General features: G+C 41.4%; 1 protein-coding gene across 1 annotated transcript in view; it reads left to right on the top strand.

The window, feature by feature from the left end:
* Window positions 1-1,202: 1,202 nt before the first annotated feature.
* The window catches only part of KDR (kinase insert domain receptor), a 43,770-nt gene continuing 22,052 nt past the window's right edge, over window positions 1,203-22,920 (top strand). Inside the window, exons 1-15 of the mRNA XM_059384164.1 lie at window positions 1,203-1,579; window positions 5,761-5,854; window positions 7,756-7,952; window positions 10,926-11,056; window positions 11,282-11,450; window positions 12,055-12,194; window positions 12,818-12,995; window positions 14,419-14,533; window positions 14,622-14,785; window positions 16,631-16,784; window positions 17,705-17,828; window positions 18,351-18,459; window positions 19,314-19,655; window positions 21,768-21,914; window positions 22,270-22,401. Coding sequence (XP_059240147.1) covers window positions 1,513-1,579; window positions 5,761-5,854; window positions 7,756-7,952; window positions 10,926-11,056; window positions 11,282-11,450; window positions 12,055-12,194; window positions 12,818-12,995; window positions 14,419-14,533; window positions 14,622-14,785; window positions 16,631-16,784; window positions 17,705-17,828; window positions 18,351-18,459; window positions 19,314-19,655; window positions 21,768-21,914; window positions 22,270-22,401 — 2,263 coding nt within the window. The 5' untranslated portion in view covers window positions 1,203-1,512. The remainder of the gene's footprint in view (window positions 1,580-5,760; window positions 5,855-7,755; window positions 7,953-10,925; window positions 11,057-11,281; window positions 11,451-12,054; window positions 12,195-12,817; window positions 12,996-14,418; window positions 14,534-14,621; window positions 14,786-16,630; window positions 16,785-17,704; window positions 17,829-18,350; window positions 18,460-19,313; window positions 19,656-21,767; window positions 21,915-22,269; window positions 22,402-22,920) is intronic.

Raw genomic sequence — 22,920 nt, 5'->3', positions numbered from 1 at the left:
TACCTCTTCATCTCCCTGAAGGATGGTCCTTTAAGACAGAGAGATCTGCAAGATCCCTATTTAAAGAAGTTTGAGGAATTTGGTGTCTCTCTCTAGGTGAGGAGAAATGGAGAGAAAAGAAGGGGGGAAAAAGCATCTAAAGGACCTGAATTCTCCAAACAGCTCCATGAGGAGTCTACGCATGCAGAGAGATCGCTGTGAGGTTTGGTACAGAGTGTTCTGTGTGCCCGGAGTCTGATCCCGGAGCATTTGCTTCATTCCATCTCCACTGAAGCTGGCCTGCTTTGCCTCGGCCTGAGGGTATCTTGTCTGGGAGCTCTGTCCTGAAAAGGGGCCTGGTCAAAAGCTCAGGAAAAGTCAAGTAGGGGCTCCTTGTCAGGTAACAAGGTGGACAAAAGTCCCTTGTCAAGGAGAGAGCCTCACTCGGATGGGTGGCTCTCACAGTGCGGGTGTGCTAGAGCCCTGGGTGCCTACAGCTCTCTGCTGTAGGTTTTTGGTGAAAGCCCGGTAAAGGGTCTCAAATTTAAGTGCCTTTGGGGACTAGGCTGGTAACCTAAAAACATTTGAGGATGCCAGGTGTAAGAGGAAATAGGAAAGAAAGAGGAAACACGCTGGAGAACTTAGCATGTGTATATTCTGACTAAATACATTCAGAGTCGGATTTTTAAACTATAGTTGTTGTTTTTTTTTTTTTCCTAGGCAAGCAAACTAGGCTGCAGTCACCGCCGATTTGCGATCCTGCATTTTCCTGGGCTCAGTATCTGCTTTTCCCTGGTCGCTTCAACCTGCTGCTGATCCACGGTCTGTCCCCCAGCCACTTCAGGAACGCGCGGGCGCAGAAGATGGTCGCAAATTTCGGTACTCCTGAAGGCTCCGTGTCCCTCGCCTGCACTGGAGCAGCGCTGCAGCAGCGCTGACCCCTGCTTCGATATCACGCAGCCCCCACCCGCCTCTCGGAGGGCCCCAGCCTACTCAAGCTTGGAGTGTTTCGGAAGCCCTTACGGGAGTTGGTGCGCCTGGGACGTTTCGGGGCCACACGCAGTCCCAGGCAAGCCGGGAGACCGGGAGACCGAATCCGCACGGGAAGCAGCGGGTCGCGGCCTGGTACCCGGCTGAGAGGCGGGGCCGGCGGCCGAGGGGAACCCCGCCCCAGCCCCGCCCCTCACAGTCCCGCCCCCAAGCTCTAGAGTTTCGGCTTCCAGCTCTCGCACTGCACTAAGTCCCGGGACCCCGGGAGAGCTGGCGGTGGGTGGTTGTGTCTCTTCTGCCCGCGCAGAGCATCACTTGCGCGCTGCCGAAAGCCCGGAGCGGTCGCGCAGCGGGGATTTCCTGTCCTCCCAGCCCCCGCAGACGCCCCTGCAAGCCGGGCCGGAGCCAGGGCACCCGCCCCTTTGCGCCCACAGTCCTGCACTACGGCGCCCGTTCCACCTCCGCGCCTTCTTCGCGGGACAGGCCCAGGGGGAAAGAACCGGCGCCCGGGTCCTGGGCACTGCGCCCGGCGCGAGGTGCGGGATGGAGAGCAAGGCGCTGCTGGCCATCGCTCTGTGGCTCTGCGTGGAGACCAGGGCTGCCTCAGTGGGTAAGGAGCCCACTCCCACTCAAGGAAGGCGGAAAGGTCGGGTGCGGGCGGAGAGATGGGGGGATGCGGAGAGGTCCTGGAGGCCGATCTTACTCGGAATCAGAGAGCTGGAAAGATGAAAGTGACTTGACACTTTGAGTTTTTTCATTTACCAATGAGGAAACTGAGGCTCTTTGATTGGTTTAAGATTATCCAGAGATTTGGTGGTCTCCCGAGCCCAGTTCCTTTCCCCCACGCTCCCGACTATGGTCTCCGACCGGGCCTCGGGCTGGAGCGAGTGCTGCGGGGCCGACACACCCTCAGGCTCTCGAGAGGTCTGGGGTGGGAAGGCAGGCGCCCGGGGTTGGCAGGCAGGAGGTGCCCCCGCAGGCGGGAACAGGCGGTGGAACTTTGTCCCGCTGGTTGCACGGTTCCAGCCCGGGGCGCGCGGAAGGACGCCTTGCAGGGAGCGCAAGTCGGTTTGCTTCGAGCGCCTGTATGGTGCGCTCAGCTCTGCTTCTGCAGGAGTCGAGCGGACCCCGGTGGGCTGTTCCCTTCTGGTCGGAACCCACAAACATACCCACTGTATGAGGTGCAGTTCAGGGAAACTTTTCCCCCCTTCTTTGGTGCAAGATGATACTTCCCTTGCAGAGAGGAGGTGAAATTGGGCTCCAAGCCGGGGTTGTGACAGCCTCCCCAAATGTCTCCAAGTTAACAGTCACCTTTCAAAGCTTTGGTCCTTGGGATAAGCGCATGGTCAGAAGTTCACGTTCTGAAAACTTAACTCTGCGGGACTAGGTAGCTAGATTTAGCTCCACTCCGCGCTTTCCTTGCCACGTATATTTCAGACTCCTTCAGGACTAAGAACACCCATGCTCTTGATGCAACAAATGTCTGCCTTTCTCTCTTCGCTTTCCTTGCCCGATGCCTCTTTCTCATATCTCTTTTCTGTAGCCACAGTTTGTTGATTTCCAGACTTCCATTCTTTGGAGGGCGAGGAAGGGGAGAAGGTGGAGGGGAAAACAAGTCAAATAATTCAGAGAGAAATTCCTTATATTGAAATGAAAGAATCACATGTCTTAAAAAAAAAAAAAAAGACACTCATATACAGTAAAAAGATCATCTGTCTATAGTTATTAAATTTTCTTAATAATGACTTGGTTCATCAGGGCCAGCTCCACCAGGGACGCTCATTTGTCCCTGACAAGACCTCTCTCTCCCCCTTTATGGTCTGGAACATGTGGTTGTTCTGTATCCCACAAAGAAGTGAGTTGCTTCTAAGCCGGGGGTGTTTCATAGCGCAGCGTTAGTAACTGTAATCGGGTTGTCCTGAATATAATGATGAGGTTGCCCTTTTGGAGTGTGTGACTTGCTTAATTGGATTGGGCTGTAATTGGTGCCATCAAATTCTAGAAACAGAGGCACTGTTGTTTTTCCTTCCTGTCTTTGAGCTGGAAGGGTAATAGTGCACAAATTAATTAATTTTGGTTAGGGAATTTGAACATAGAAGGGCTTTTTATTGAGTAGCAGCATATGTGCTTCTTACAGTTGTTTCTTTAGAATTTTCCGAAGAGTAGAACTTAAACTTGCCGATGAAAATGAATGAAGCTTAATGGAGAAAAACAAAATTGAATGTTGGTTGGTCTACAGATAGGAATTTAAAGATATCTTTATTGATAAAGCCTTGTTGCAAAGATTTTTGTTGTATACATGTCTCTAGAATAATATGGTATTGTCTTAGCTTCCGATGAATGGAGAGCATATCTTTAATTTTTTGAACATAAGAAAGTGAGTCTAGAGTATGAGATAATCTCTGATAATCATTTAAGAGAGATCTTCAAGAACCTCTTATTTTGGTGGTAGGATGAACATGCCTTATTTAGAGCTTTTTTTTTTTTTTTTTTTTTTACTACCATTTTCTTTCTCATGTGCGTGAATAATTAAGTTCCTTCTCATTTGGATTATTGTACACATTGTGTTAAGTTACTGTTTTCAGTGTGTTTCTTAACCTAGTGTTTCCCAGACAGGTTTGATACTTGTACTCATCCAAATGAGTTGTTTTCATTTTCCTCATCTTAAAGTGAGACACCATCGTTAAAAGTCTTTTCTATTGCTTTTAAACACTTCACTTTATTGTTTATCTACTTTGGGTGCAGTTATTTCCTTCCATATTAAAAAAATGCTGTGCTAAGTAACTGAACATGATAAGCCAGGTCAATAACTGTCCAAGAGTGTCCTATGACTGTGGGTGATCGAGTCATCTGAAATATTTGTGAAAATGCAGATTTGTAGGGCTCAGGATATCTTACACATCCTAAAGTTTAAGAATTACTAGCCCAAACACAAATCAGTACTGATACCAATTAGTTTCTGAGATTTATTGATATAACTTAATTTCTAGTTTTTTTTCTTAAAAAAAAACCTATGATATTTATCAACAAATCTACAAATGCACATCTGAGTGAGCGTGTAGGAATAGGTGTGAGCAGTTATTCATTTTGTCTGCAGCTGTTCACATTGAGGTCCACAGATTCAATATACGGGGTATTTGCACTGGATATTTGCTCAGTCTCTTTACTCATACTTTTTCATATTTGCTAATACTGTCTTATTTACCCACCAAGATCAGTGCCAGTTTAGACCTTGAGAGTCAGTGGTTCTTTTTAAAAATGTTTTTATTTACTTATTTTTTAAATTCTAGTGTAATTAACATACCAGCGTTCTATTAGTTTTGGGTCTACAATATAGTGATTCATCAGTTCTATACATTACTGAGTTCTCATCATGATACGTGTGCTCTTAATCTGCACCTCCTGTATCACCCGTCCCCTCACCCACCTCCCCTCCGGTAACCATCAGCTTGTTCTCTATATTTAAGAGTCTGTTTTTTATTTGTTTATTTTGTTTCTTAAATTCCACAAATGAGCGAAATCTTCGGTATTTGTCTTTCTCTGACTTACGTACTTTGTTTAGAATAATACTCTCTAGCTCCATCCACGTAGTTGCAAAATGGCGAAGTTTCATTCTTTTTTATGGCTGAGTAATATCCCATGACATCTACCTCTTTCTTATCTACTCATCTATTGATGGACAGACACTAGGTTACTTCCTTATCTTGGCTAGTGTAAATAATGATGCGATAAACACAGGGGTGCATGTATCTTTCTGAATTAGTGTTTCCATTTTCTTTGGGTAGAGAATCATTTGTTCTTAGTTGATGTGAGTTAAGGATCGTATGAAACCTGCAAGCTTACCCAGCATCCATCACTTTTTAAGGTGATGTTTTTGAGATCTTGTTCTTAAGGCCCTAGCATAACAGACAGTTTTTCTTTTTTGGATAGATTGTCATCATTTATTAGCTCTTCGCTTGTAGTTCACAAAGAACTCTGTTTTCTTGCTGGGGAGCGATCCATGGTGAGGAATCTGTCCTGCAGTATTTTTAGGTGAAGACAGCGTCTTGTATCCTAAGCTTGGTATCAGGGATAGCTCAGAGCTTTGCTTAATAACTTGAGATTCCCCAATTTTAATTCATTAGTATTACACTTTTTTAGTTCCATTCTCTAAGGAAAAGTGTATTAAAGGTGTATGATATGGACACTGGCAAATGTCCCTCCTCCCCACCCCCCGCCCAGTTCCTCTCACCTAGTTTTAATGTACAGTTTTCCAACTTTGGCAGTTCAGTTACCAGAGGAAGTGCTCTAGAGAATTGATAAAGGAAAATGAGACAATGTCATGGGCCCTCCTCCCCCCTTCAGGGTACATAGATGAACTGTATAGAAATCTCTCTTAGTGGTATTCATTAATCAGCAATTTAGTCAACTGTGTGCATCCTATGCTTTATAAGAAATGTCAGTGGGTCCTTTCCCAAGGGAGTGAGATCATCAGATGAAGGTTCATTTGGTTTCAATGTCCTATATCCTTTTGTAAGACCTTGAAGTTGGCAATGCAGGAAAACAGGAACTCCACCCTAGCTCCATGAATTGCAGAACTTTTGTGTTGGTTTATGACCATCTGCCCATTCTTCCTGTTATGACACAGTTTGTGAACTTTTACTGGGAATGGTGAAAAGTAAATTCACAGTTTTACACAATGAATTGCTGAAGAGGCCTTTTAAAGTATAGAGTGTGCATTGTTTATGGAAGGTGTTTCCTATTGGGTCTGACTCAGTGGCAACCATATTCATTTATTTAATTTGTTTCTAGGTTTGCCTAGTGTTTCCCCTGATCTACCCAAACTCAGTGTACAGAAAGACATACTTACAATTATGGCTAATACAACTCTTCGGATTACTTGCAGGTAAGGATTCATTTTACATTCAGATTTCCTATGTTAAGTAACTCCTTGTTTATTGAGGGAAAAATAATCTGCATAAGCAGAATTGTAGTAGAGTTGTAGTAATTGTAAATAGTGAGGTTTTTAATAAGTGATTTAATAATGAAAAATGAGAAAGCTCTTCTCTCAGAAATTTTGTAAGATTTTTCTGGAATTGTTTTCCTGCTCCTCTCTGCTCCCCCCCACAGTAAATAGTAGACATTTGATAAATATTGAATAAATAAGTGAAATTGAGGATTTTCCCTTTTACCCTTAAGGGATGGAGTTGAAGGAGTTTGGGACCATATTTGTTATATTCAGAATGGCTCTTGGACATTTGTTTAGCCCTTGCCAGGAATTTTACTTTCTGATGAAATTATGACTGTAGTAGCAGTCTGATATTTGGTCATTAATATTACTGAGTGCATGTTCCGTACAGGTAATGGACTTCATGCTTCGGCTTGATGTTCTGGAATTTTGCTAGCAAGATTTGCTAGCAAGAAGTCGTGCTATTGATTTTTTGCTAACAGGGGAAGCCAGGTTCTTTGAAAGGGAGAAGCATTTAGATTTTGTGTCATAGCCTCAACCCCCAAAGGAAAAGTAGAAGACTTGGGGGTTTAATGCAGTGACCTGGAGACGTCTCAGGAACCTCTCAGTGTGTCTTTGGCAGAGATGTGGGGTGGTGATATTGCCCTCACCAGGGGTGCACAGAGAACCTTGGTCAGCTTACTGCCATTGCTTACACTTGATGAACACCAGTGGTCAACATGACACAGGTCTATTTCAGACTGTAGACTGCAAAGGATACTCTCATCCCCTTATCAAGGGTAGGTAACCCATATCCAGCCCTTGGGAAAAGACATGTAATTGTGCTATTTCTCCAGCTTTGCTATCCGAAGACACATTTCTTAGTGGATTTTCCATCTTCAATAACAGAGGGTATTTAAAATCCCCAAAGATCCCATACTTCCTTTTAAAACTCATACAAAAGAATTTTTTAGGTCCTGGAAAAGCCATGGAGTGTGTTAAGGTAACTTTGCTCATGTAGCTGCAACTTTGTGGAAAGTTCAGATTCTTTGAAAGAAGTATCAATGATGTTGCTTTTCTTTCTTTTTTAATGTGGACTATCTCTCTTAGGGCTTTGCAGGGAAATGCTACAATGAAAGTAATCTTTGTTTGAATGCAGTCTGTATAAGGTTCTGTGAGGCTCTGAAACAATTGCGCCCTCTTCCTTCTGAACCTCACTTCTTATATTCCTGCCTGCCACTGTTACCTGACGACTCTGGCTTCCTTGACATTCCCCTGATACTTCAGATATTCCTGTCCCAAGGCCCTTACATTTTCTGTTCCCTCTGCCTGGAATACTGTTCTTCCCTGTGTTTATATGGCTTCATCAAGCCCCCTCCCTCCAGAACTCTTTACTCTTTGCATATTCTATATTTTCTCCACAGTACTTATCACCACCTTACACTTTACTTACACCATAAATTTTACTAAAAAAAATTCAGCTTCATTGAGGTTTACTTACTATTTCATTGCCTGTTTCTTTTAACTAGACTGAAGTTCCATAAAGGCATAGGTTTTTGTCTGATTTGTTCATTGTTGTGTCCCCAGACTTTAACAACACTTGGCACATAGCATCCGCTTAAGAAATATTTGTTGAGTAAATAAGTTAATTAATAGAAAACTCAGGAATTCTTATAAGTGGTGTCTGAAGCTGAGTTTATGGCTTTTTGTCATTTGCCCATTCAGTCTGTCATTGGTAGAAGGTGGTGAATCTATCTGTTGAGTTTATAAAAGTGTGAGAAACAAACCTTCTGTTTTCTTAGAAACCGCCTCATAGTGTGGCATTACCCATGATTACTTCCCTGGAATTAATTTTTCAGTGGAGAGAGGGACTTGGACTGGCTCTGGCCCAACAATCAGAGTGGCTCTGAGAAAAGAGTGGCAGTGACTGAGTGCAAGGACAGCCCCTTCTGTAAAACGCTCACAATCCCAAAAGTGATTGGAAATGATACTGGAGCCTACAGGTGCTTCTACCGGGACACTGACAAGGCCTCAACCATTTATGTCCATGTTCAAGGTAAGTAGTTACATCAAATTCATTTCCCAAGCTGATTTACCAGGTATAAAACACCACAGGCAGAGAAGAATCAAGGACAATGGAATGTGACAAAAGGCTCGCTCCAAAGGCTGTTTGCCAAGAGGAATACACAAAGTTCTTTTCTCTCAAGATTTCCTCTGAGAAAGAAAATCAGATTCATTGCTTCGTCCTGGAACTTGGGCCCGTTACATCTCTTGCCCAGTTAGTGTGGTTCTGCTCTTTGTTTCTAAGGGAAATCTGTGTTCACAATTGGCTACGGGGATTTATAAAAAGCCTTCTGACATTTGAGAAAAAGAACCTGAAATCCTTGAAAAGGGGGCTTCAGGGGTGTGTTACGGAGAGGTTTCTGTGGAGAGATAGGTTATCTACAACAGGGTAGGAGATTTTCTCAAGAATGTCCAGGGAAACAGCCAAGGGCTCTGGAGCTTTTATGTATATGAGAACTTTTCTTTTCTGACTTACACTTCGTGAAAAACAATTTCCATCCTCTTGTGCAAATGAAGATACTGCCGTAAAGGGCTTTTTGAGGACAGTGTTTCTTTCCTTTGCTGGTGTGGTGTGAGGTATTGGATGATATACAACATCTTTCTTGAGTTTGCAATTTGGGATTGACACCATGGAGGTCAATTTAACATCCATGTAGAATAAAACACAATGTTACATGTATTTAGTATGTACAATATAAATTATTTTTCTTTAGTGTTTCAAAAATCTTTTACTATGTTAATTTTCCTGTGGAAACCCGACCTGACTGATGATAGTTATAATTCTGTCATACAATTTTGGGGAATGTTAGTGTTATTAACATTAGTACTAATTAACAATAATTAGTACTAATTAGTTAGTACTTTGCTTAGGTATACTAAATATTTTTCTTTTCAGTGAAAATGAGCTGTTTAGACATTTTATTTACATATTTGTATAAATTTTTTCATCCCAGAGGATTTGAGGCAGGTGAAGATAGCTTAGACTTTTTTCCAGAAGCATCTTGGATATCTCCATTTACACATCAATAGTGCAATATGGCCAGTGCCGTGGGAAAATGGAGACTACATCAAAATAACGTATGTCATTCCTGGACTGCACAATATTTGAGAATTTTTTTTGCCCAGGGTGAGCACAGTCCAAGATAGAATTCTATGCCCTCCTCCTTCCTCTGCAGAATTTGAAAGAGACAAGGCTCAGATCTTCGAGAATTTCTGGCTCCTTTTGATCTGGCAGTCTTGGGAGATCAGGCTTTCTCAGAAGATTGCAAGGATTTCCTGCTTTTAGCCTGTCTGGAAATACTACAAGATGAACCTCTCCCATAGTATCTCGTTATTTCCTTCTCCCCAAGTCAGGAAACCTGAAGACATGTGAAAATTCATTTCATGAGTTACAGTAAATATTTTATTTTGAGAGGATGGGTGGTTGTTTGGGTTTCTTTTGTTTATTTCCTTTTTTTGGAATACTGAAATAGAACTGATTTACTGAATAGCTTTAGTCTTACGTAAGGGGTTAACTTAGCTCCCAAGGACTTGTTCTGTAAGCAAGCTTGGTAATATTTCATAGTATGTGGATGAAAGTAGGTAATATTCAGAAGTAGCAATCCCTGGCACTGTTTATTTATGCATTGCCTGTCTTTGGGTATACCATTAAATTCTGCTTCCTGTCTAAGCCTAATGTTCTAGGAGATGAGCTATCCAAGATTTTTGTCATGAGGGTTAACAATGAGAAAGAAAGCACTGAAGTATTCCTTATGGATGGCCCTTTAATGTCCCTTCTGGTCCCTACCTTGCTTCCTTCGTCTTCTGACCCCATTCCCTCCAGCAATGGATGGAGCCAGGAAGTGGGTCTTGGCCTCATAAGATAATGGCTATGGCATGTGGTGGGCTGGATTGGCTGCCTTTCTGTGCTTTCCAGCTGGGAAGGAAATCAAACTTCTGCTGTTGCAGGGAATTAGCTGCCTTTCTCCCTCTGGCTTAATTAACTCTTTCTTTACTTTGACCAGACATCCTGAAGAGCTCTGGAAATGCTCGATCAGGTGTGTTGGGCATAGCAGTCTGAATCATTATCTCTGTGAGATTTCAAGTACGATTTCACAGTACAGCGACTCTGTCTCTGGGGAGTGGACTATTTTTCCAGAGGTGTATTCATACGTAGGAACAATGTTTGAATGACATTAAAATCTCTTTAGTTTTCTTCTCACTTTTTGCCATTGGTTTTTTTTTTTTTTTTGAGTTTTTGTCATTGAAGATTTAATGGTTGCTGAATTTTAAACTGAACCCCAAACCACTGATCATTATTTTATAAAGAATCCCATACCTAGTGCTCACAATCTTAAAATACCCACATCATTTTTTTCTTGAATAATTGAATCAAAAAGTTGTTTTCTGCTTATTTTAAAAATCCTTTGGAATCCATTGCTTTATTTTCATGGCCCTTGGACATTATTTGCTTAAAAAGAGAATATGCTTTTTTTGTAAGCATCAATAAAATTCAGTAGGTAAACTACAGATTTAACTTCAAAATTAATTTAAAATTTAAAAAATTACTTTAATGTACTTGAAAAGTATTTAGTGTCTATGAAGAATATATATGTGTATATGAAAATGTATATGAAAAATGAAGTATGCTACTTCATTTTGAAAAAAATCATAATGATTCATCTGTTTCAATGTGGAACCTATAAAATACATTTTACTTGTTGATGATCCTAATGAAAGGAGTCAATTTCATTCTAGGGGTTTTCTTTCAGATTTTCACACATACACACACACATATACACACACACCCTTTCTGCAGCATATCTTTGGAGCCAGAGATCTACCAGCGGACCAGTCTGTGGATTCCTTTGCCTGCTGTGAAATGTCATTCTCAATCATTTGCTTCTCTGGTTAGAGTTTATGAACTGGAAGCAAAATCAACTTTTCAGTAAATGCCATTAACTAAGGGAATTAATTTTTCTTCCAGATTACAGATCTCCATTTATTGCTTCTGTTAGTGACCAACATGAAGTTGTTTACATCACTGAGAAGAAAAACAAAACTGTGGTGATTCCATGTCTTGGGTCCATTTCCAACCTCAATGTATCACTTTGTGCAGTAAGTTACATCTTTTTCAGTCATTTCTCATGTTTTCATAAGGTTAAGGTGGGTAGCCTATATGTAATACATTATCAGCCGTATGTTTTAAAGATCCTCTGGGAAGGGTCAAAATGATAAAGCCAGTTTATATTCTTTAGTGATGAATTCTTTAGTGATCATTTTACATGATTTTCACTTTTGGATAGCACTTTATTCAATATTTGATATTTCTTTTCTACCCAGAGGTATCCAGAAAAGAGGTTTGTTCCTGATGGTAACAGAATTTCCTGGGACAGTAAGAAAGGCTTTTCTATCCCCAGCTACATGATCAGCTATGCTGGCATGGTCTTCTGTGAAGCAAAAATTAATGATGAAAGTTACCAGTCTATTATGTACATAGTTGTGGTTGTAGGTAAGTGGTCAGTTTTCTTTCTGTATCATTAAATCAGACATTAAAGACTAGCTTCCTATATTAAGATCCTGGAGATTAAGGTACTGGGTGAAGGACAAAAGATATTGAAAAATATATTGATTCAAGATCTAGTGTGGGGCAATCCATTACATCTACTCTTCTCTACTAAATAAACCTATGCACAACTGAGTTTTTCTATTTTCTTGCCAAAAGCAAGGATGGAAAAGAGTGTTATTATTGGAGCATATTTTATGGAAAATTCAATGTTAAGAACATTGCTTGGCATCAGTTCTTTTAATTATACCTATTTTATGGAAAGCTCTATAATTTACTAAGGATGGCTTTGTTGGCTATTGAGTATTCACAAATACTGCTTTTCTAGCCACTGAGCTACATCTTTGAGATGTAGTTTTGCTTTGTAAGTCTCTGTAGTTTTGCTTTGTAAGTCTCTGTAGGCCATTTTGCTGGGAAGTACCAAGTATTGGTGAGGCCCTCAGGGAAAAAAGATGTGGCACATTTTGAAGTTGCATCATTTTTGAAAAAATACATGCTAAGTTATAGATTTGTTTTCTCTTTCTCTGTGTTTTCAATTTCCTTGCTCCAGGGTATAAGATTTATGATGTGGTTGTCAGCCCCCCTCTTGAAGTTGAGCTGTCTGTTGGAGAGAGGCTTGTCTTAAACTGTACAGCAAGGACTGAACTAAATGTGGGGATTGATTTCAACTGGGAATACCCTTCTTCGAAGGTAACACTAACACTGCAAAGCCAGGCCTCTCAATACTTTGATAATAAGCCGCAATGGAGTTGACTTGAGAGATAGGGACCTCTCTGGCCAGATAAAATGTAAGGCCCTTAACTCACCCACCCACACACACACACACACACACACACACGCACGCAGTTTAAAAGAACCACAGAACATAGAGCGTCCACGGAAAACTAATGCAACGCCAAGAACTTGGTCCCACTCTGCTACTATCAGGCTGTGAAGATGAATTTTCTCTAGGTTACATCTTTCCAAGTTGCATTATTTCTCTGTGGTCCAAAGTCTTTGTTCTGTTTTCCCTCTAAGGGAATTTTTCTTCAAGAGAGGGCATAAAACCCACTTCTCCTTAAGCAGTGGTCGTATTTGCTTGTGTTTGTGCAGTACATATCCATCTCATCTTTAAAAACCTTAATTCAGTTGGTCCCATTGATTTCTCCTGAAACCAAATATATTGGTTGTCTAGATGTTATGAAGTGTGCTGAGGTCCCTTATTTTTGGCATGAATAGTGTTCTCCAAGGGCCAAGGCTTGATCTTGGGGGTATCTAAAAGCTACCAGGTAATGTTGTGCTGGACTTTGAAAGTTCAGTGAACTCTTTTTCAGCATCGGCATAAAAAAGTTGTCATCCGGGACCTAAAAACCCAGTCTGGGAGTGAGATGAAGAAATTTTTGAGCACCTTGACTATAGATGGTGTAACCCGGAGTGATCAAGGGCAGTATATCTGTGAAGCTTCCAGTGGGATGATGACCGTGAAAAGCAACACGTCCGTCAGGGTCCACGGTAAGCTAAGATCTCCTTCGGAGTTATGCAGTGCCTTGAAAAGTGAGATATTTTAAATAAATTAAGGTTGGCTAGTGATTCCTACTTTGTTCATTCAGAAGACATTTTTGAGCTCCTGCTAGTGACACCATATGACCTAGAGGCCAAAAGCACAATTTGGGTTCAAATCCCAACTTTAATAATGAGGTGAGCTGATACAGTAAGCACTTACTAAGTTTTACTTGTTGTGATTATTGTTGATGATTAGTAGTATAATAAGCAAAGTATTATGATCTAAGATAGTTTTTAAATTTTCATTTTATGGCAAGGCTGAGAGGTCTGTGTTTATTCATGGGCTTTGTAATTGGGGAGGCCTGGATTTAATTACTGTCTTTGGGGCTTTGAACAAATAACTAATTTCTTATTTATTCTCTTCCACTTAAAATAATGTCACATAATAGCACATAAATATCTCAGTTTAGGTGATAATTCATATGGCACTCAACTTATAGGCCTTGGTAAAGATTTTGGATTTTATAATATGGGAACTCATGGAAGAGTTTGAGCAGAGACATGCTCTGGGTTTATGTTTTTGTAGGATTCCTATGTATTTTTTGAGAAATACTTTAGGGAAGTAAGGGCAGAAGTAGGGACACCAGTGGGGGTCTAGTTGCAGGCATCCAGGTGAGAGATGGTGAGTGGCTTGGGGAAATGATCTGATTCTGGATATATTTTTGAAGATAGAGCCAGCTGGATTTGCCTTTTGACTCAGTGGCTGTGGGGGGTGGGGTAAGAGAAAAAGAATAGAAGATGATTTGAATCAATGTGGGCTAGTGAGCGAATGGTGGTTTTATTTACTGAGAGAGGGAAGACTGACAGGAAAGTAAGATTTGGAGAAACAGTGTTAGGTCTGTTTATTTGGACATGCCCACTAAGCATCCAAATAGAGATATTTAATATATACACCTTGAACCCTGAGAAGTCAGAGGAAGAAATACAAGTGTAATAGTAATGTGGATGGCACTTTATGGCTGAGCCTGCAGGAGGGTGTAGCTAAAGAGAAGTGGCTGAGCACTGAGTCTTGGGACGTATGGTGGAAAGGGATAAGGTCCCCTGGGAGTAGAGAAGGAGCTTCCTAAGGTCTCTGGAGGACTTGGAGGCTTCCAAGGCTTCCCAGAGGAGCAAACTCTTGAACGGAAACTTGAGCAGTCAGTAGAGTAGACTTGCAATGTGCACCTGGAGAGAGAGGAAAGCAAATTCAGAGGCCAGTTGTGTGGGAGAAGCTGGACCGTGACCAACGAAAGGAAGTGTGGGGAAATCCCTGCCCCGTGGCAGCTCAGACTCCCTAGATCTTTGACTCTTCACTCGACATGAAAAACTAAACCAAATGACCATTTATAACAAGTTGACATTTATGAGGATAACTATTTTTATTTTCTTCCAGAAAAACCTTTTATTGCTTTTGATAGCAGCATGGAATCTTTGGTGGAAGCCACAGTGGGAGACCGTGTTAAAGTCCCCGTGAAGTACCTTGCTTACCCTACCCCTGAAATAAAATGGTAAGTATTGCAGATAAATGCAAAGCGTTGTTCCACCTGAAAGCAAACCCTTAAATTAAACTAATTCTAGGAACTTTTTTCCTCCAAGGTATAAAAATGGAAAACCCATTGAGTCGAATCACACAATAAAAGGGGAGAAGGAACTGGTTATTACGGAAGTGAGTGAAAAAGATACAGGAAATTACACTGTCATCCTCACAAACCCCATGTCAAAGGAGAGACAGAGCCACATGGTATCTCTGGTTGTGAATGGTGAGTTTATTCAGTTTTCCTTTTCTGCTCAAAATTAATGATAAATAGTACGATTATATCTTCTTAAACAGCCAGGCCACTTTTCCTTTGTCACCTGTTGCAGCATTCCATTCCCATCATGAATAGGCTCTTATTTTTAAAAAATGACCTGGAGCAGTGGAGTTGAAATGGGGTGTAGGGCAGTGCGCTCAGGGTATGTTTGCCCAAGAGGCCATGTAAATGGACTTTTTGGTGTCAAGTGCGATATTCACATAGATGATAGACTTGATGGCTCTATGCTGTGAAGTAAGAATGCCTACAGGGACAGTTGTTGTACTACCTTTGCTCTTATCTCATGAGATTGTCCTATGAAATTGCACCTGGCATGCAAATGTGCAAGAGTCTTTTTGAATTTTGTGGGAAGCTGCTAGTATGATGCAAAGACAGGTTCCAACTCAGAAAGCTTTTGCAGGTTGACATTGTTGGCTTGTTGAAACTTATTTTTATTTTTTTTTCTTAAACAGGAGTCTAAGATCTATCTGACTCTGAGGCTATAAAGGGAAGATACTAAGTTTTTGATTTAGGGTGATTTGAACGTTGTTTTCCCAAACTGAAAGTGTTCTGGGTAGGGAATAAAACAGGACTTAGCAGGACTTATCAGGACCTTTATTTAACGTGTTCATGTATATTGCCATTCTCCAGGGAAAGACACATAGAGTATGAAGGGTTTGACAAAGATATTTGACCAGAGCATCCCCTTTTCACCCTGGAAATCCATTAATCTCTTGCCCCATGCACAGTTTGGGAAATGCTTTTCTGTTAGAATTCTTTGTTCTCCATATTGGCCTGGCATATGAAAACTTCAGGATCTTATTTTGTAAATTAAAGTGTTTCCCTATATATCCTGCCACCACTCTGTACGTCTGCGGAGCTTTGCTTCATTTCTTTTCTGGGACATCAGCTTCAGGGAGAATTTTAAAGGGAACAGGTTTCAGAAATGTCACTCAGAAGCCACTCAGGAGTCAGACATTGGGGAATGGTGAGAAGCTGAAAAGCTAATGAGTAGGGTAGGGAGAAGAAGATGAACACAAAATAAAGATGTAAAAAGGAACATTGTATATAGCCCCATCTCAAGAATTCATGAAGTCACTAAACATACGATTCACCCTAGCATTTACCCTGCTATATGAGATAAATATAAAAAGTCAAAATTTGAGAGTATAACTTGAGGCTTTAAGTTGGTAGCAATGGGGGAATAGTTTTGCATTAATGACTTTGGAACCAGAAAAAGAAAAAAAAAAAAGGAAAGAGAGAATAAAAGTGAGAAAGAGGGAGGGGGAGGGGTGAGGGGGGAGGGAAGAAATGGAAGGGAGGGAGAGTGTGTGGAGGGAGGGGGAGAAGGAAGTGGAAGAAGAGGAGGGAGAAGGAAGATAAGCAGGTTCCCTTGGGCAAGTCATTTCATGTTTCTGTTTCATTCTTCTCCTGTGTGATTAAGTGAATTAATCTATGCAGAGCACTTGTAACAATGGCTAGCACTTAGTGAACGTATTTGCTGTGCTAGTCCCAATGAGTTTCTTTCTTTCTGATCTTTTGAGATTGGGAGCCCAAGGAGAGTTAACCTTGTCACGCAGACAGAGAAAAACTGAGGCAGAGGATGGACAGACTTGCACACAGTCCTCCACTTAGGAGGATGATGGTTATCACTAGAAGTCATATCTCCCAATTCGCAGTCTAGATGTTCTTTGAAAAAGAAAAAGAGGGCAAAATCATATGCTTATAGAAACACAGGCTTCAGTTCATGAAAACTTCCACTTTATGTTTCTCCAAGTGGATTGACCATTAAAATGTGGCTTCCCCCTTGTCCAGTCCCACCACAGATCGGCGAGAAGTCCCTGATCTCTCTGGTGGATTCTTACCAGTATGGCACCACACAGATGCTGACGTGCACGGTCTACTCTGTCCCCCCGCCACATCACATTCGCTGGTATTGGCAGCTGGAGGAGTGCGCCTACAAGCCCTCGTGAGTAGCCCACGTCCTCTTTTTCCTGCTGTTGTGCATTTCTTAACAGCTACACTGTGGTATGATGCCGTTCCGCCCCGAGAAGGCCATTCCTAAGAAAGTTATGCCCCAAGTTATACTTTCACTATCCTTCTATTATTTCCATGTCTTATGTTTTAGGACATGTCTTTCCTTGGGGTGTCCCACCTTGAGATCAGCTAGCTTTCTCTCCCTAACTTAGCCCTGGTGCGCAGACGTCTCCTAACGCAGGCCCTTTGCTCACTTTGCAATTGCTAAACTTTGGTGTTTTTCCTTATATTCACCAGTCAACTGGTGAATACCGCTCTCTCTCCTTCTTATCTGGGAGAAGGTCCATCTCAGAGGAAGAGCTGGTTGATATGAGGGAGCTTCAGACCTGGCTGCAGCCTTTGGATTCTCAGGCCCAGCTTATCAGGTTCTCACACAAGTCCAGACATCCTTAGGAAGACAAAACAACAAGCCACCCACTACCACCCCGAGCAGTTCACTTCCTGTTGTTGTTTTTGAGATGGCCACTACTAGTTTCTTCCTCAGATGCTGACCATTTCCTACACAAAGGCTGCAGTCCCAGGGAGATTACTTTAAGAAGCCCAATGACTTCTTAGTTTCCTTGTCTTCCTTTGAACTAAATTAACTTGAATTGTCTTGTCGATTCAATTTATGAATGGAGGTTTGTTCCCAGAATAGCTGTTTCCCTCCTGTATCCTGGAAGAATCTACCTAGAACCTCTTTCTTCTTTGCAGAGGCCTATTTGTAATTGGCGCCAAATTGTGTAATGCGGTAGGGTGCACTGAAAGTTATTTCTAAGAACATAATAACCAACCTCGGACTCCTTTCCTTGCTGTGGATGTGAACTAAAGAAAAATTAAGTCATAATAAGAGCTGTTATTTCTTCCTTATAGCCACGCTGCCTTAATGACAAACCCACAGACTTGTACAGGATGGAGAGATGTGGATGACTTCCAGGGGGGAAATAAAATCGAAGTCAACAAAAATCAATTTGCCATAATTGAGGGAAAAAACAAAGTGAGTTTGAAGTTCTTTAATTTGAAAGTCTCTCTCTCTTTTTCTTTTCTGGAAGGATAGAAGGACGGAATGGAAGCCCAAGGTCAATCTTATGGGAGGGATATCGAAGATGGATAGTCGCATTAATTGTACGATAAAATACTAACATATTAAGTTACTTTGAAAACACCACTGACTTTTAGAAGTGCCATCGACTTAAGAATATCTTACCAGAGGATGGTAAAACACATGTGCCATTAAATCTGTACATCTGTGTAAGGTGATTCTGATTTTACAAATACGGCAATGAGAAAATGCATAGTGTTAAAACACTTTATTTCCTTTTCGTTTTCCAGTGTCTGTTTTGGGTAATGCATGAACCACACGAGCGTAATTATAATTGTGTGGATTTGAGAGAGGTCAGTGCAGTAGTAGGAATGGAGTACGCAGGTCTCACAGGTTGAATTTTAGTCTGAATTCATGTGCATAAACACAGCCTCCCTGGTTTATGGCCTGGGTTTTCTTTTTTTTATTTTTAAATAGACTGTAAGTACCCTTGTTATCCAAGCGGCAAATGTGTCAGCTTTGTACAAATGTGAAGCCATCAACAAAGTTGGGAGAGGAGAGAGGGTGATCTCCTTCCATGTGACCAGTGAGTACCGCTCTGTGTGTGTGGGGAGGGGGTGTGGGGTCTCTCACCAGCTGGCGCTAAGCTCTCTGATACTCTGTGATCCTTGCCATTCCTGAGTGCCATGGTGTTTCAGGAGAGGACTTGGACTGATTCTGGGTGCTTTTGTTTGTAATTGAAGACTCTGCTAGCTCTTGGGCTCATGTGAAGTCAGTGCAACTGACACTCCCATTCCCTCAGGAAAGGGAATTGTTTCACATTGTTTTTAGCCACAAGTCCTGCATCGTAATCATGTCTCCACCATCCAAGTGTAACACCGCACTTGGCTTCTTGGGGTTCCTTCAGGGGGCTTGGTGCTGAACAGTTGACAGCATTGAGTTTTCTGGAGGGAATTATAATGGCATAGAGACAGTTTCCTCCCAATGCTGCTGATTCTGCCTGTTCATCTCAGTTTTATGGATAAGCTTTAGCTGACTGGACTAGGTGAAAGAATTCAGTCCGAGCTAATTTGTTTTCATAAATACAGCTCTAATGTCACTGAGTGTGAATTGTCAATGAGGAACTAATTTTTAAAGTTCCATGTTATAATTATCTGCTTTGAATATGTTTTGGGGTGCTTTTTTTTTTTTCAATCTCAAAAAACTGCATTTAGAGCTCAAAGTGGAGATTTGATGTGTATCTGTGGACTGCATTTTGGTAAAATAATACATTTTAGGGCCGGAACTGTCTAGTTTGATTGTTTTCTTGTATTACATTGCCTGGGATTGCTAGAGCTTCACTTTAATTGATGCTTTATAGCAGTCTGAAGACAATAAGGAGAGAATCGTGTGCTGCCCAAATTAAATCATCATTTTCTAACCATGGGTTTTATATTTCAGGGGGCCCTAAAGTCACTTTGCAACCTCATGCCCAGCCAACTGAGCAGGAGAGAGTGTCTTTGCAGTGCTCTGCAGACAGAACTATGTTTGAGGACCTCACGTGGTACAAGATTAGCTCACAGGCTCTGCCAAGCCATGCGGGAGAGTTGCCCACACCTGTTTGCAAGAACTTGGATGCTCTTTGGAAAATGAATGCCTATAAGTTCACTAATGGCACAAGTGACATTTTGATCATGGAGCTCCAGAATGCATCCTTGCAGGACCAAGGAGACTATGTGTGCTTTGCCCAGGACAGGAAGACCAAGAAAAGACATTGCGTGGTCCGACAGCTCACGGTATTAGGTAGGGAGGCAATTTGGGGTCATCAAAGACAGTTGGAATGCCTTCAATGTCGTGCTTTTAGGGACTATAAGATTACTGTCCTATAGGAGCTTATGAAGTAGAGTGGTGCACACTTACCTATTCACTGAGGGTTCTTGAGGCAGAAGGGGGCGAATAGTGGTGAAGTGATGTATTAAAGAGAGAAAATAACATGTTTCTTTCCAGCTCTGATGATAGGATTTCACTAATGTCTATAAGGGATTAGCTTAAACTGGGAAAATTCCTGCTTCACTCTGGACATTAGTATATTTCAGTCGACACATACTGATGGAATGCCTACTGTGAGCTAAGAAGTTTTCAGAAGTTCACAGTGGTGAGTAGGTAGACGAGATGAGAATGTAGGCAACCACTGGACAGTCATGGCACACTGAGGTCTCTGTGTCCATGAGGACAGGAATTGTTTTCTGTCTTACTCCTTGCTATAGCTCACATCACAGAACATAGTGGCACATACGAGGTGCTCAGTAAGGTGTCTGCCACATGAAGAGTATGATTAGGGGGTTGTTTAGGACATGTGAGAGCCGATGGGACCACCTGTCCCTCTGGGTCATCCTATGTAGTCCAGCGTAGAGATCTATGGGATGATCATTTTAATGAGCAGGTAGCTTTGTAAATTCCCCCAGGGAGCCACTCTCCACACCTCATCTAACTTGGGTCTTACACAAAAGCTGTGCAGTCATGCCTCTGTCTCTGGGGAAATCAGACAAATTTAGGAAGATCTCTTTGTGTCCACTCTCTCCATTTTCTCCTCTCTGTCGTGTGCCTTCCCAATTTCTGGGAGACAGGTGTTGTCTGATTTTACTCTTAAGAAGGGAAACAAACTGCCCAGGTGAGTGAATCTATACCAAGGCTTTAGAAGAATACTATCTTCCTCAGAGGGCTTGGCATATTTTAAGAGTCATCTTCAGACAGACTCTAGGATAGTGTTTGCTAGTGTTAAGATGTTAAAAGAAGGAAAATTTTTGGGTGAAGTCATTCCCAGAGCCCTTCTTATCATATCATATATAGGACCATGTGTTTTCTGTTCACCTTGGTGACCAGTCTGGTTTCAAAGTAATAGAAGAATTCAGAAAGAGACGTGAAGGACATGCCTGGAAAATTTGTGCTCACATGGAACTGGTTTGCTTCTCTAGCAACTCCCAAGTTCTTTTCCTAGAACTATTCTTAGAATAGACTAGAGCCCAGGACATTTGCTTAAACCCCAATGTAGTTCACCAGTGAGGTAATCTTATTTTGTTAAATGTTAAAGTGGATCCTTTCAGCTAGATTCCTTTTGATTACTTTGGACACGATATTTCTATAAACCCTTAATGGAAGGGCAAACCTCAAGTTTTGCTGTACATTGCAAGAAATACCCATGGGCTTAATTTTCTTGAAACCTTTGACTTTTTTTAGGGATGGTTGTCTTGCTCATTTGTGTTTTAGTGGAAATGGCACTGGACTAGTCCTTTAGGTTTGCCAGATTCTGTTATTAGTTCAGACACTTACTTAGTTACAGGGACTTGGACAAGTTGCTTACCTCCTGAACTGCAGTTTTTTTTTTCATCTGTGAAATAAGATTAATATTATTGTCCATTCTGAGATTGATAGGGAGCAACAGAAATAGTGTAAGTGAGTTTTGTAAAAAGTGCCAAATAAATATAGGGCATTCTTTGTTGAATTACACTGAAGTTTCACACTTTCCAAGAGAAACATGGTGGAATTCATGGGTGTCACTGGCTAGAACTTTCATGGGAGGGAAAGCTTCTCTTTGGGGAAGCTAATTAATCTAATTGTGTCTAATTAGAGGAAAAAAACATAAAAGTGACAACCTTTATTTTGTGATATGACAACCAGTTAGAATCACTAATAGGACTGTTCAAAGAGATGTAGTGATTTATCTCAACCATCCTGACTTGTTCCATTTAACTTTACTCAGTGACCAACGGTACTATCATCAACTTCTGTGTATTTGCAGTTTAGTAAATCAACAGCCTACTGTTTATGAAGTTTACACTGTTTATTAGTTTACTGATGCTAAAACCATTTCAAAAGTTAGAACTAAACGTGTGATTTTTTTGTGTGTGTGCATAGAGCGTGTGGCACCCATGATCACTGGAAACCTGGAGAATCAGACTACAAGCATTGGTGAAACCATTGAAGTTTCATGCACCACATCTGGGAATCCCCCTCCACAAGTTACCTGGTTTAAAGATAATGAGACACTTGTAGAAGACTCAGGTGAATAAAATATGTCTCTCTCTCACTGGTTGCAGAATTTTCCTGGAGACATGCCCCAAACCCCACATTATGTCTAGATTTGTTTTAGATAGTTAAAAAAAAAAAAAAAAAGCAAATTAGGGTCCATGGTCTGGCTCATTTTCTAGACTCCGAATTAAAGTATTTAGAGCCTTGTTGAATTCTCAGGGAAGCCGGGGATGATGAGTCAGCAGTGTCTCCTGTACCACGCTTTGGAATCAGACACTAGTCCAAGGAAAGGACCCCATTTATATTTTTAGATTTTTTTTTTTTTTTTCCTGAAAAACTCCACCAGATCACATCACAAATAGAAACAATTACTTTTCTTATCTCTCAGGTATTGTACTGAAGGATGGGAACCGGAACCTAACCATCCGCAGGGTGAGGAAGGAGGACGAAGGCCTCTATACCTGCCAGGCATGCAGTGTTCTTGGGTGTGCAAAAGTGGAGGCATTTTTCATAGTAGAAGGTCAGTGGAGTTGCATGGACACGTCATGGTTTTAAGAACTTAGCTTGTATCGTATATAAACTCACACACGTTGGGTGATTTGTTAATAATCTTTGTAGTTTGTATATGTTCTACTCTAAGTACATATTATTTTAACCAGAAACCATAATCAATGCTATTTTAATTCTGCTTGGATCACATTTCTTGTCCTTGCAGTTCTCGCTTGGGAAAAATTCTTAGCCCGACAGGTGGAATTACCCACCTTGCCTTTATTTTTTCTTCATTGAATGGCTCGGTTAACTTGTGGCGGAAGCGATACCCCTGTATTTACTTGGAAAAACATTGGAATTACTGCTCAACCATCAAAATCAATGTCATCCAGATAATCACAAGGGTTCACAGTTTTCCTTGGACTACAGACAATTAAAATTTATTTGTGAACAATAGACCCTTGCTTCTGTGACGTGGAATTTTAGTGTGTCTAAATGTGAAAGGAAACTCCTGTATGGAGGAGGGAGGTGAAATCTGGCATTTCCCCAG

Source organism: Mustela nigripes, chromosome 1 (assembly GCF_022355385.1).
Source record: "Mustela nigripes isolate SB6536 chromosome 1, MUSNIG.SB6536, whole genome shotgun sequence".
Classification (NCBI taxonomy): domain Eukaryota; kingdom Metazoa; phylum Chordata; class Mammalia; order Carnivora; family Mustelidae; genus Mustela; species Mustela nigripes.
The sequence above is the reverse complement of the archived record's forward strand: the minus strand, read 5'-3'. Positions and strand labels throughout refer to the sequence as shown.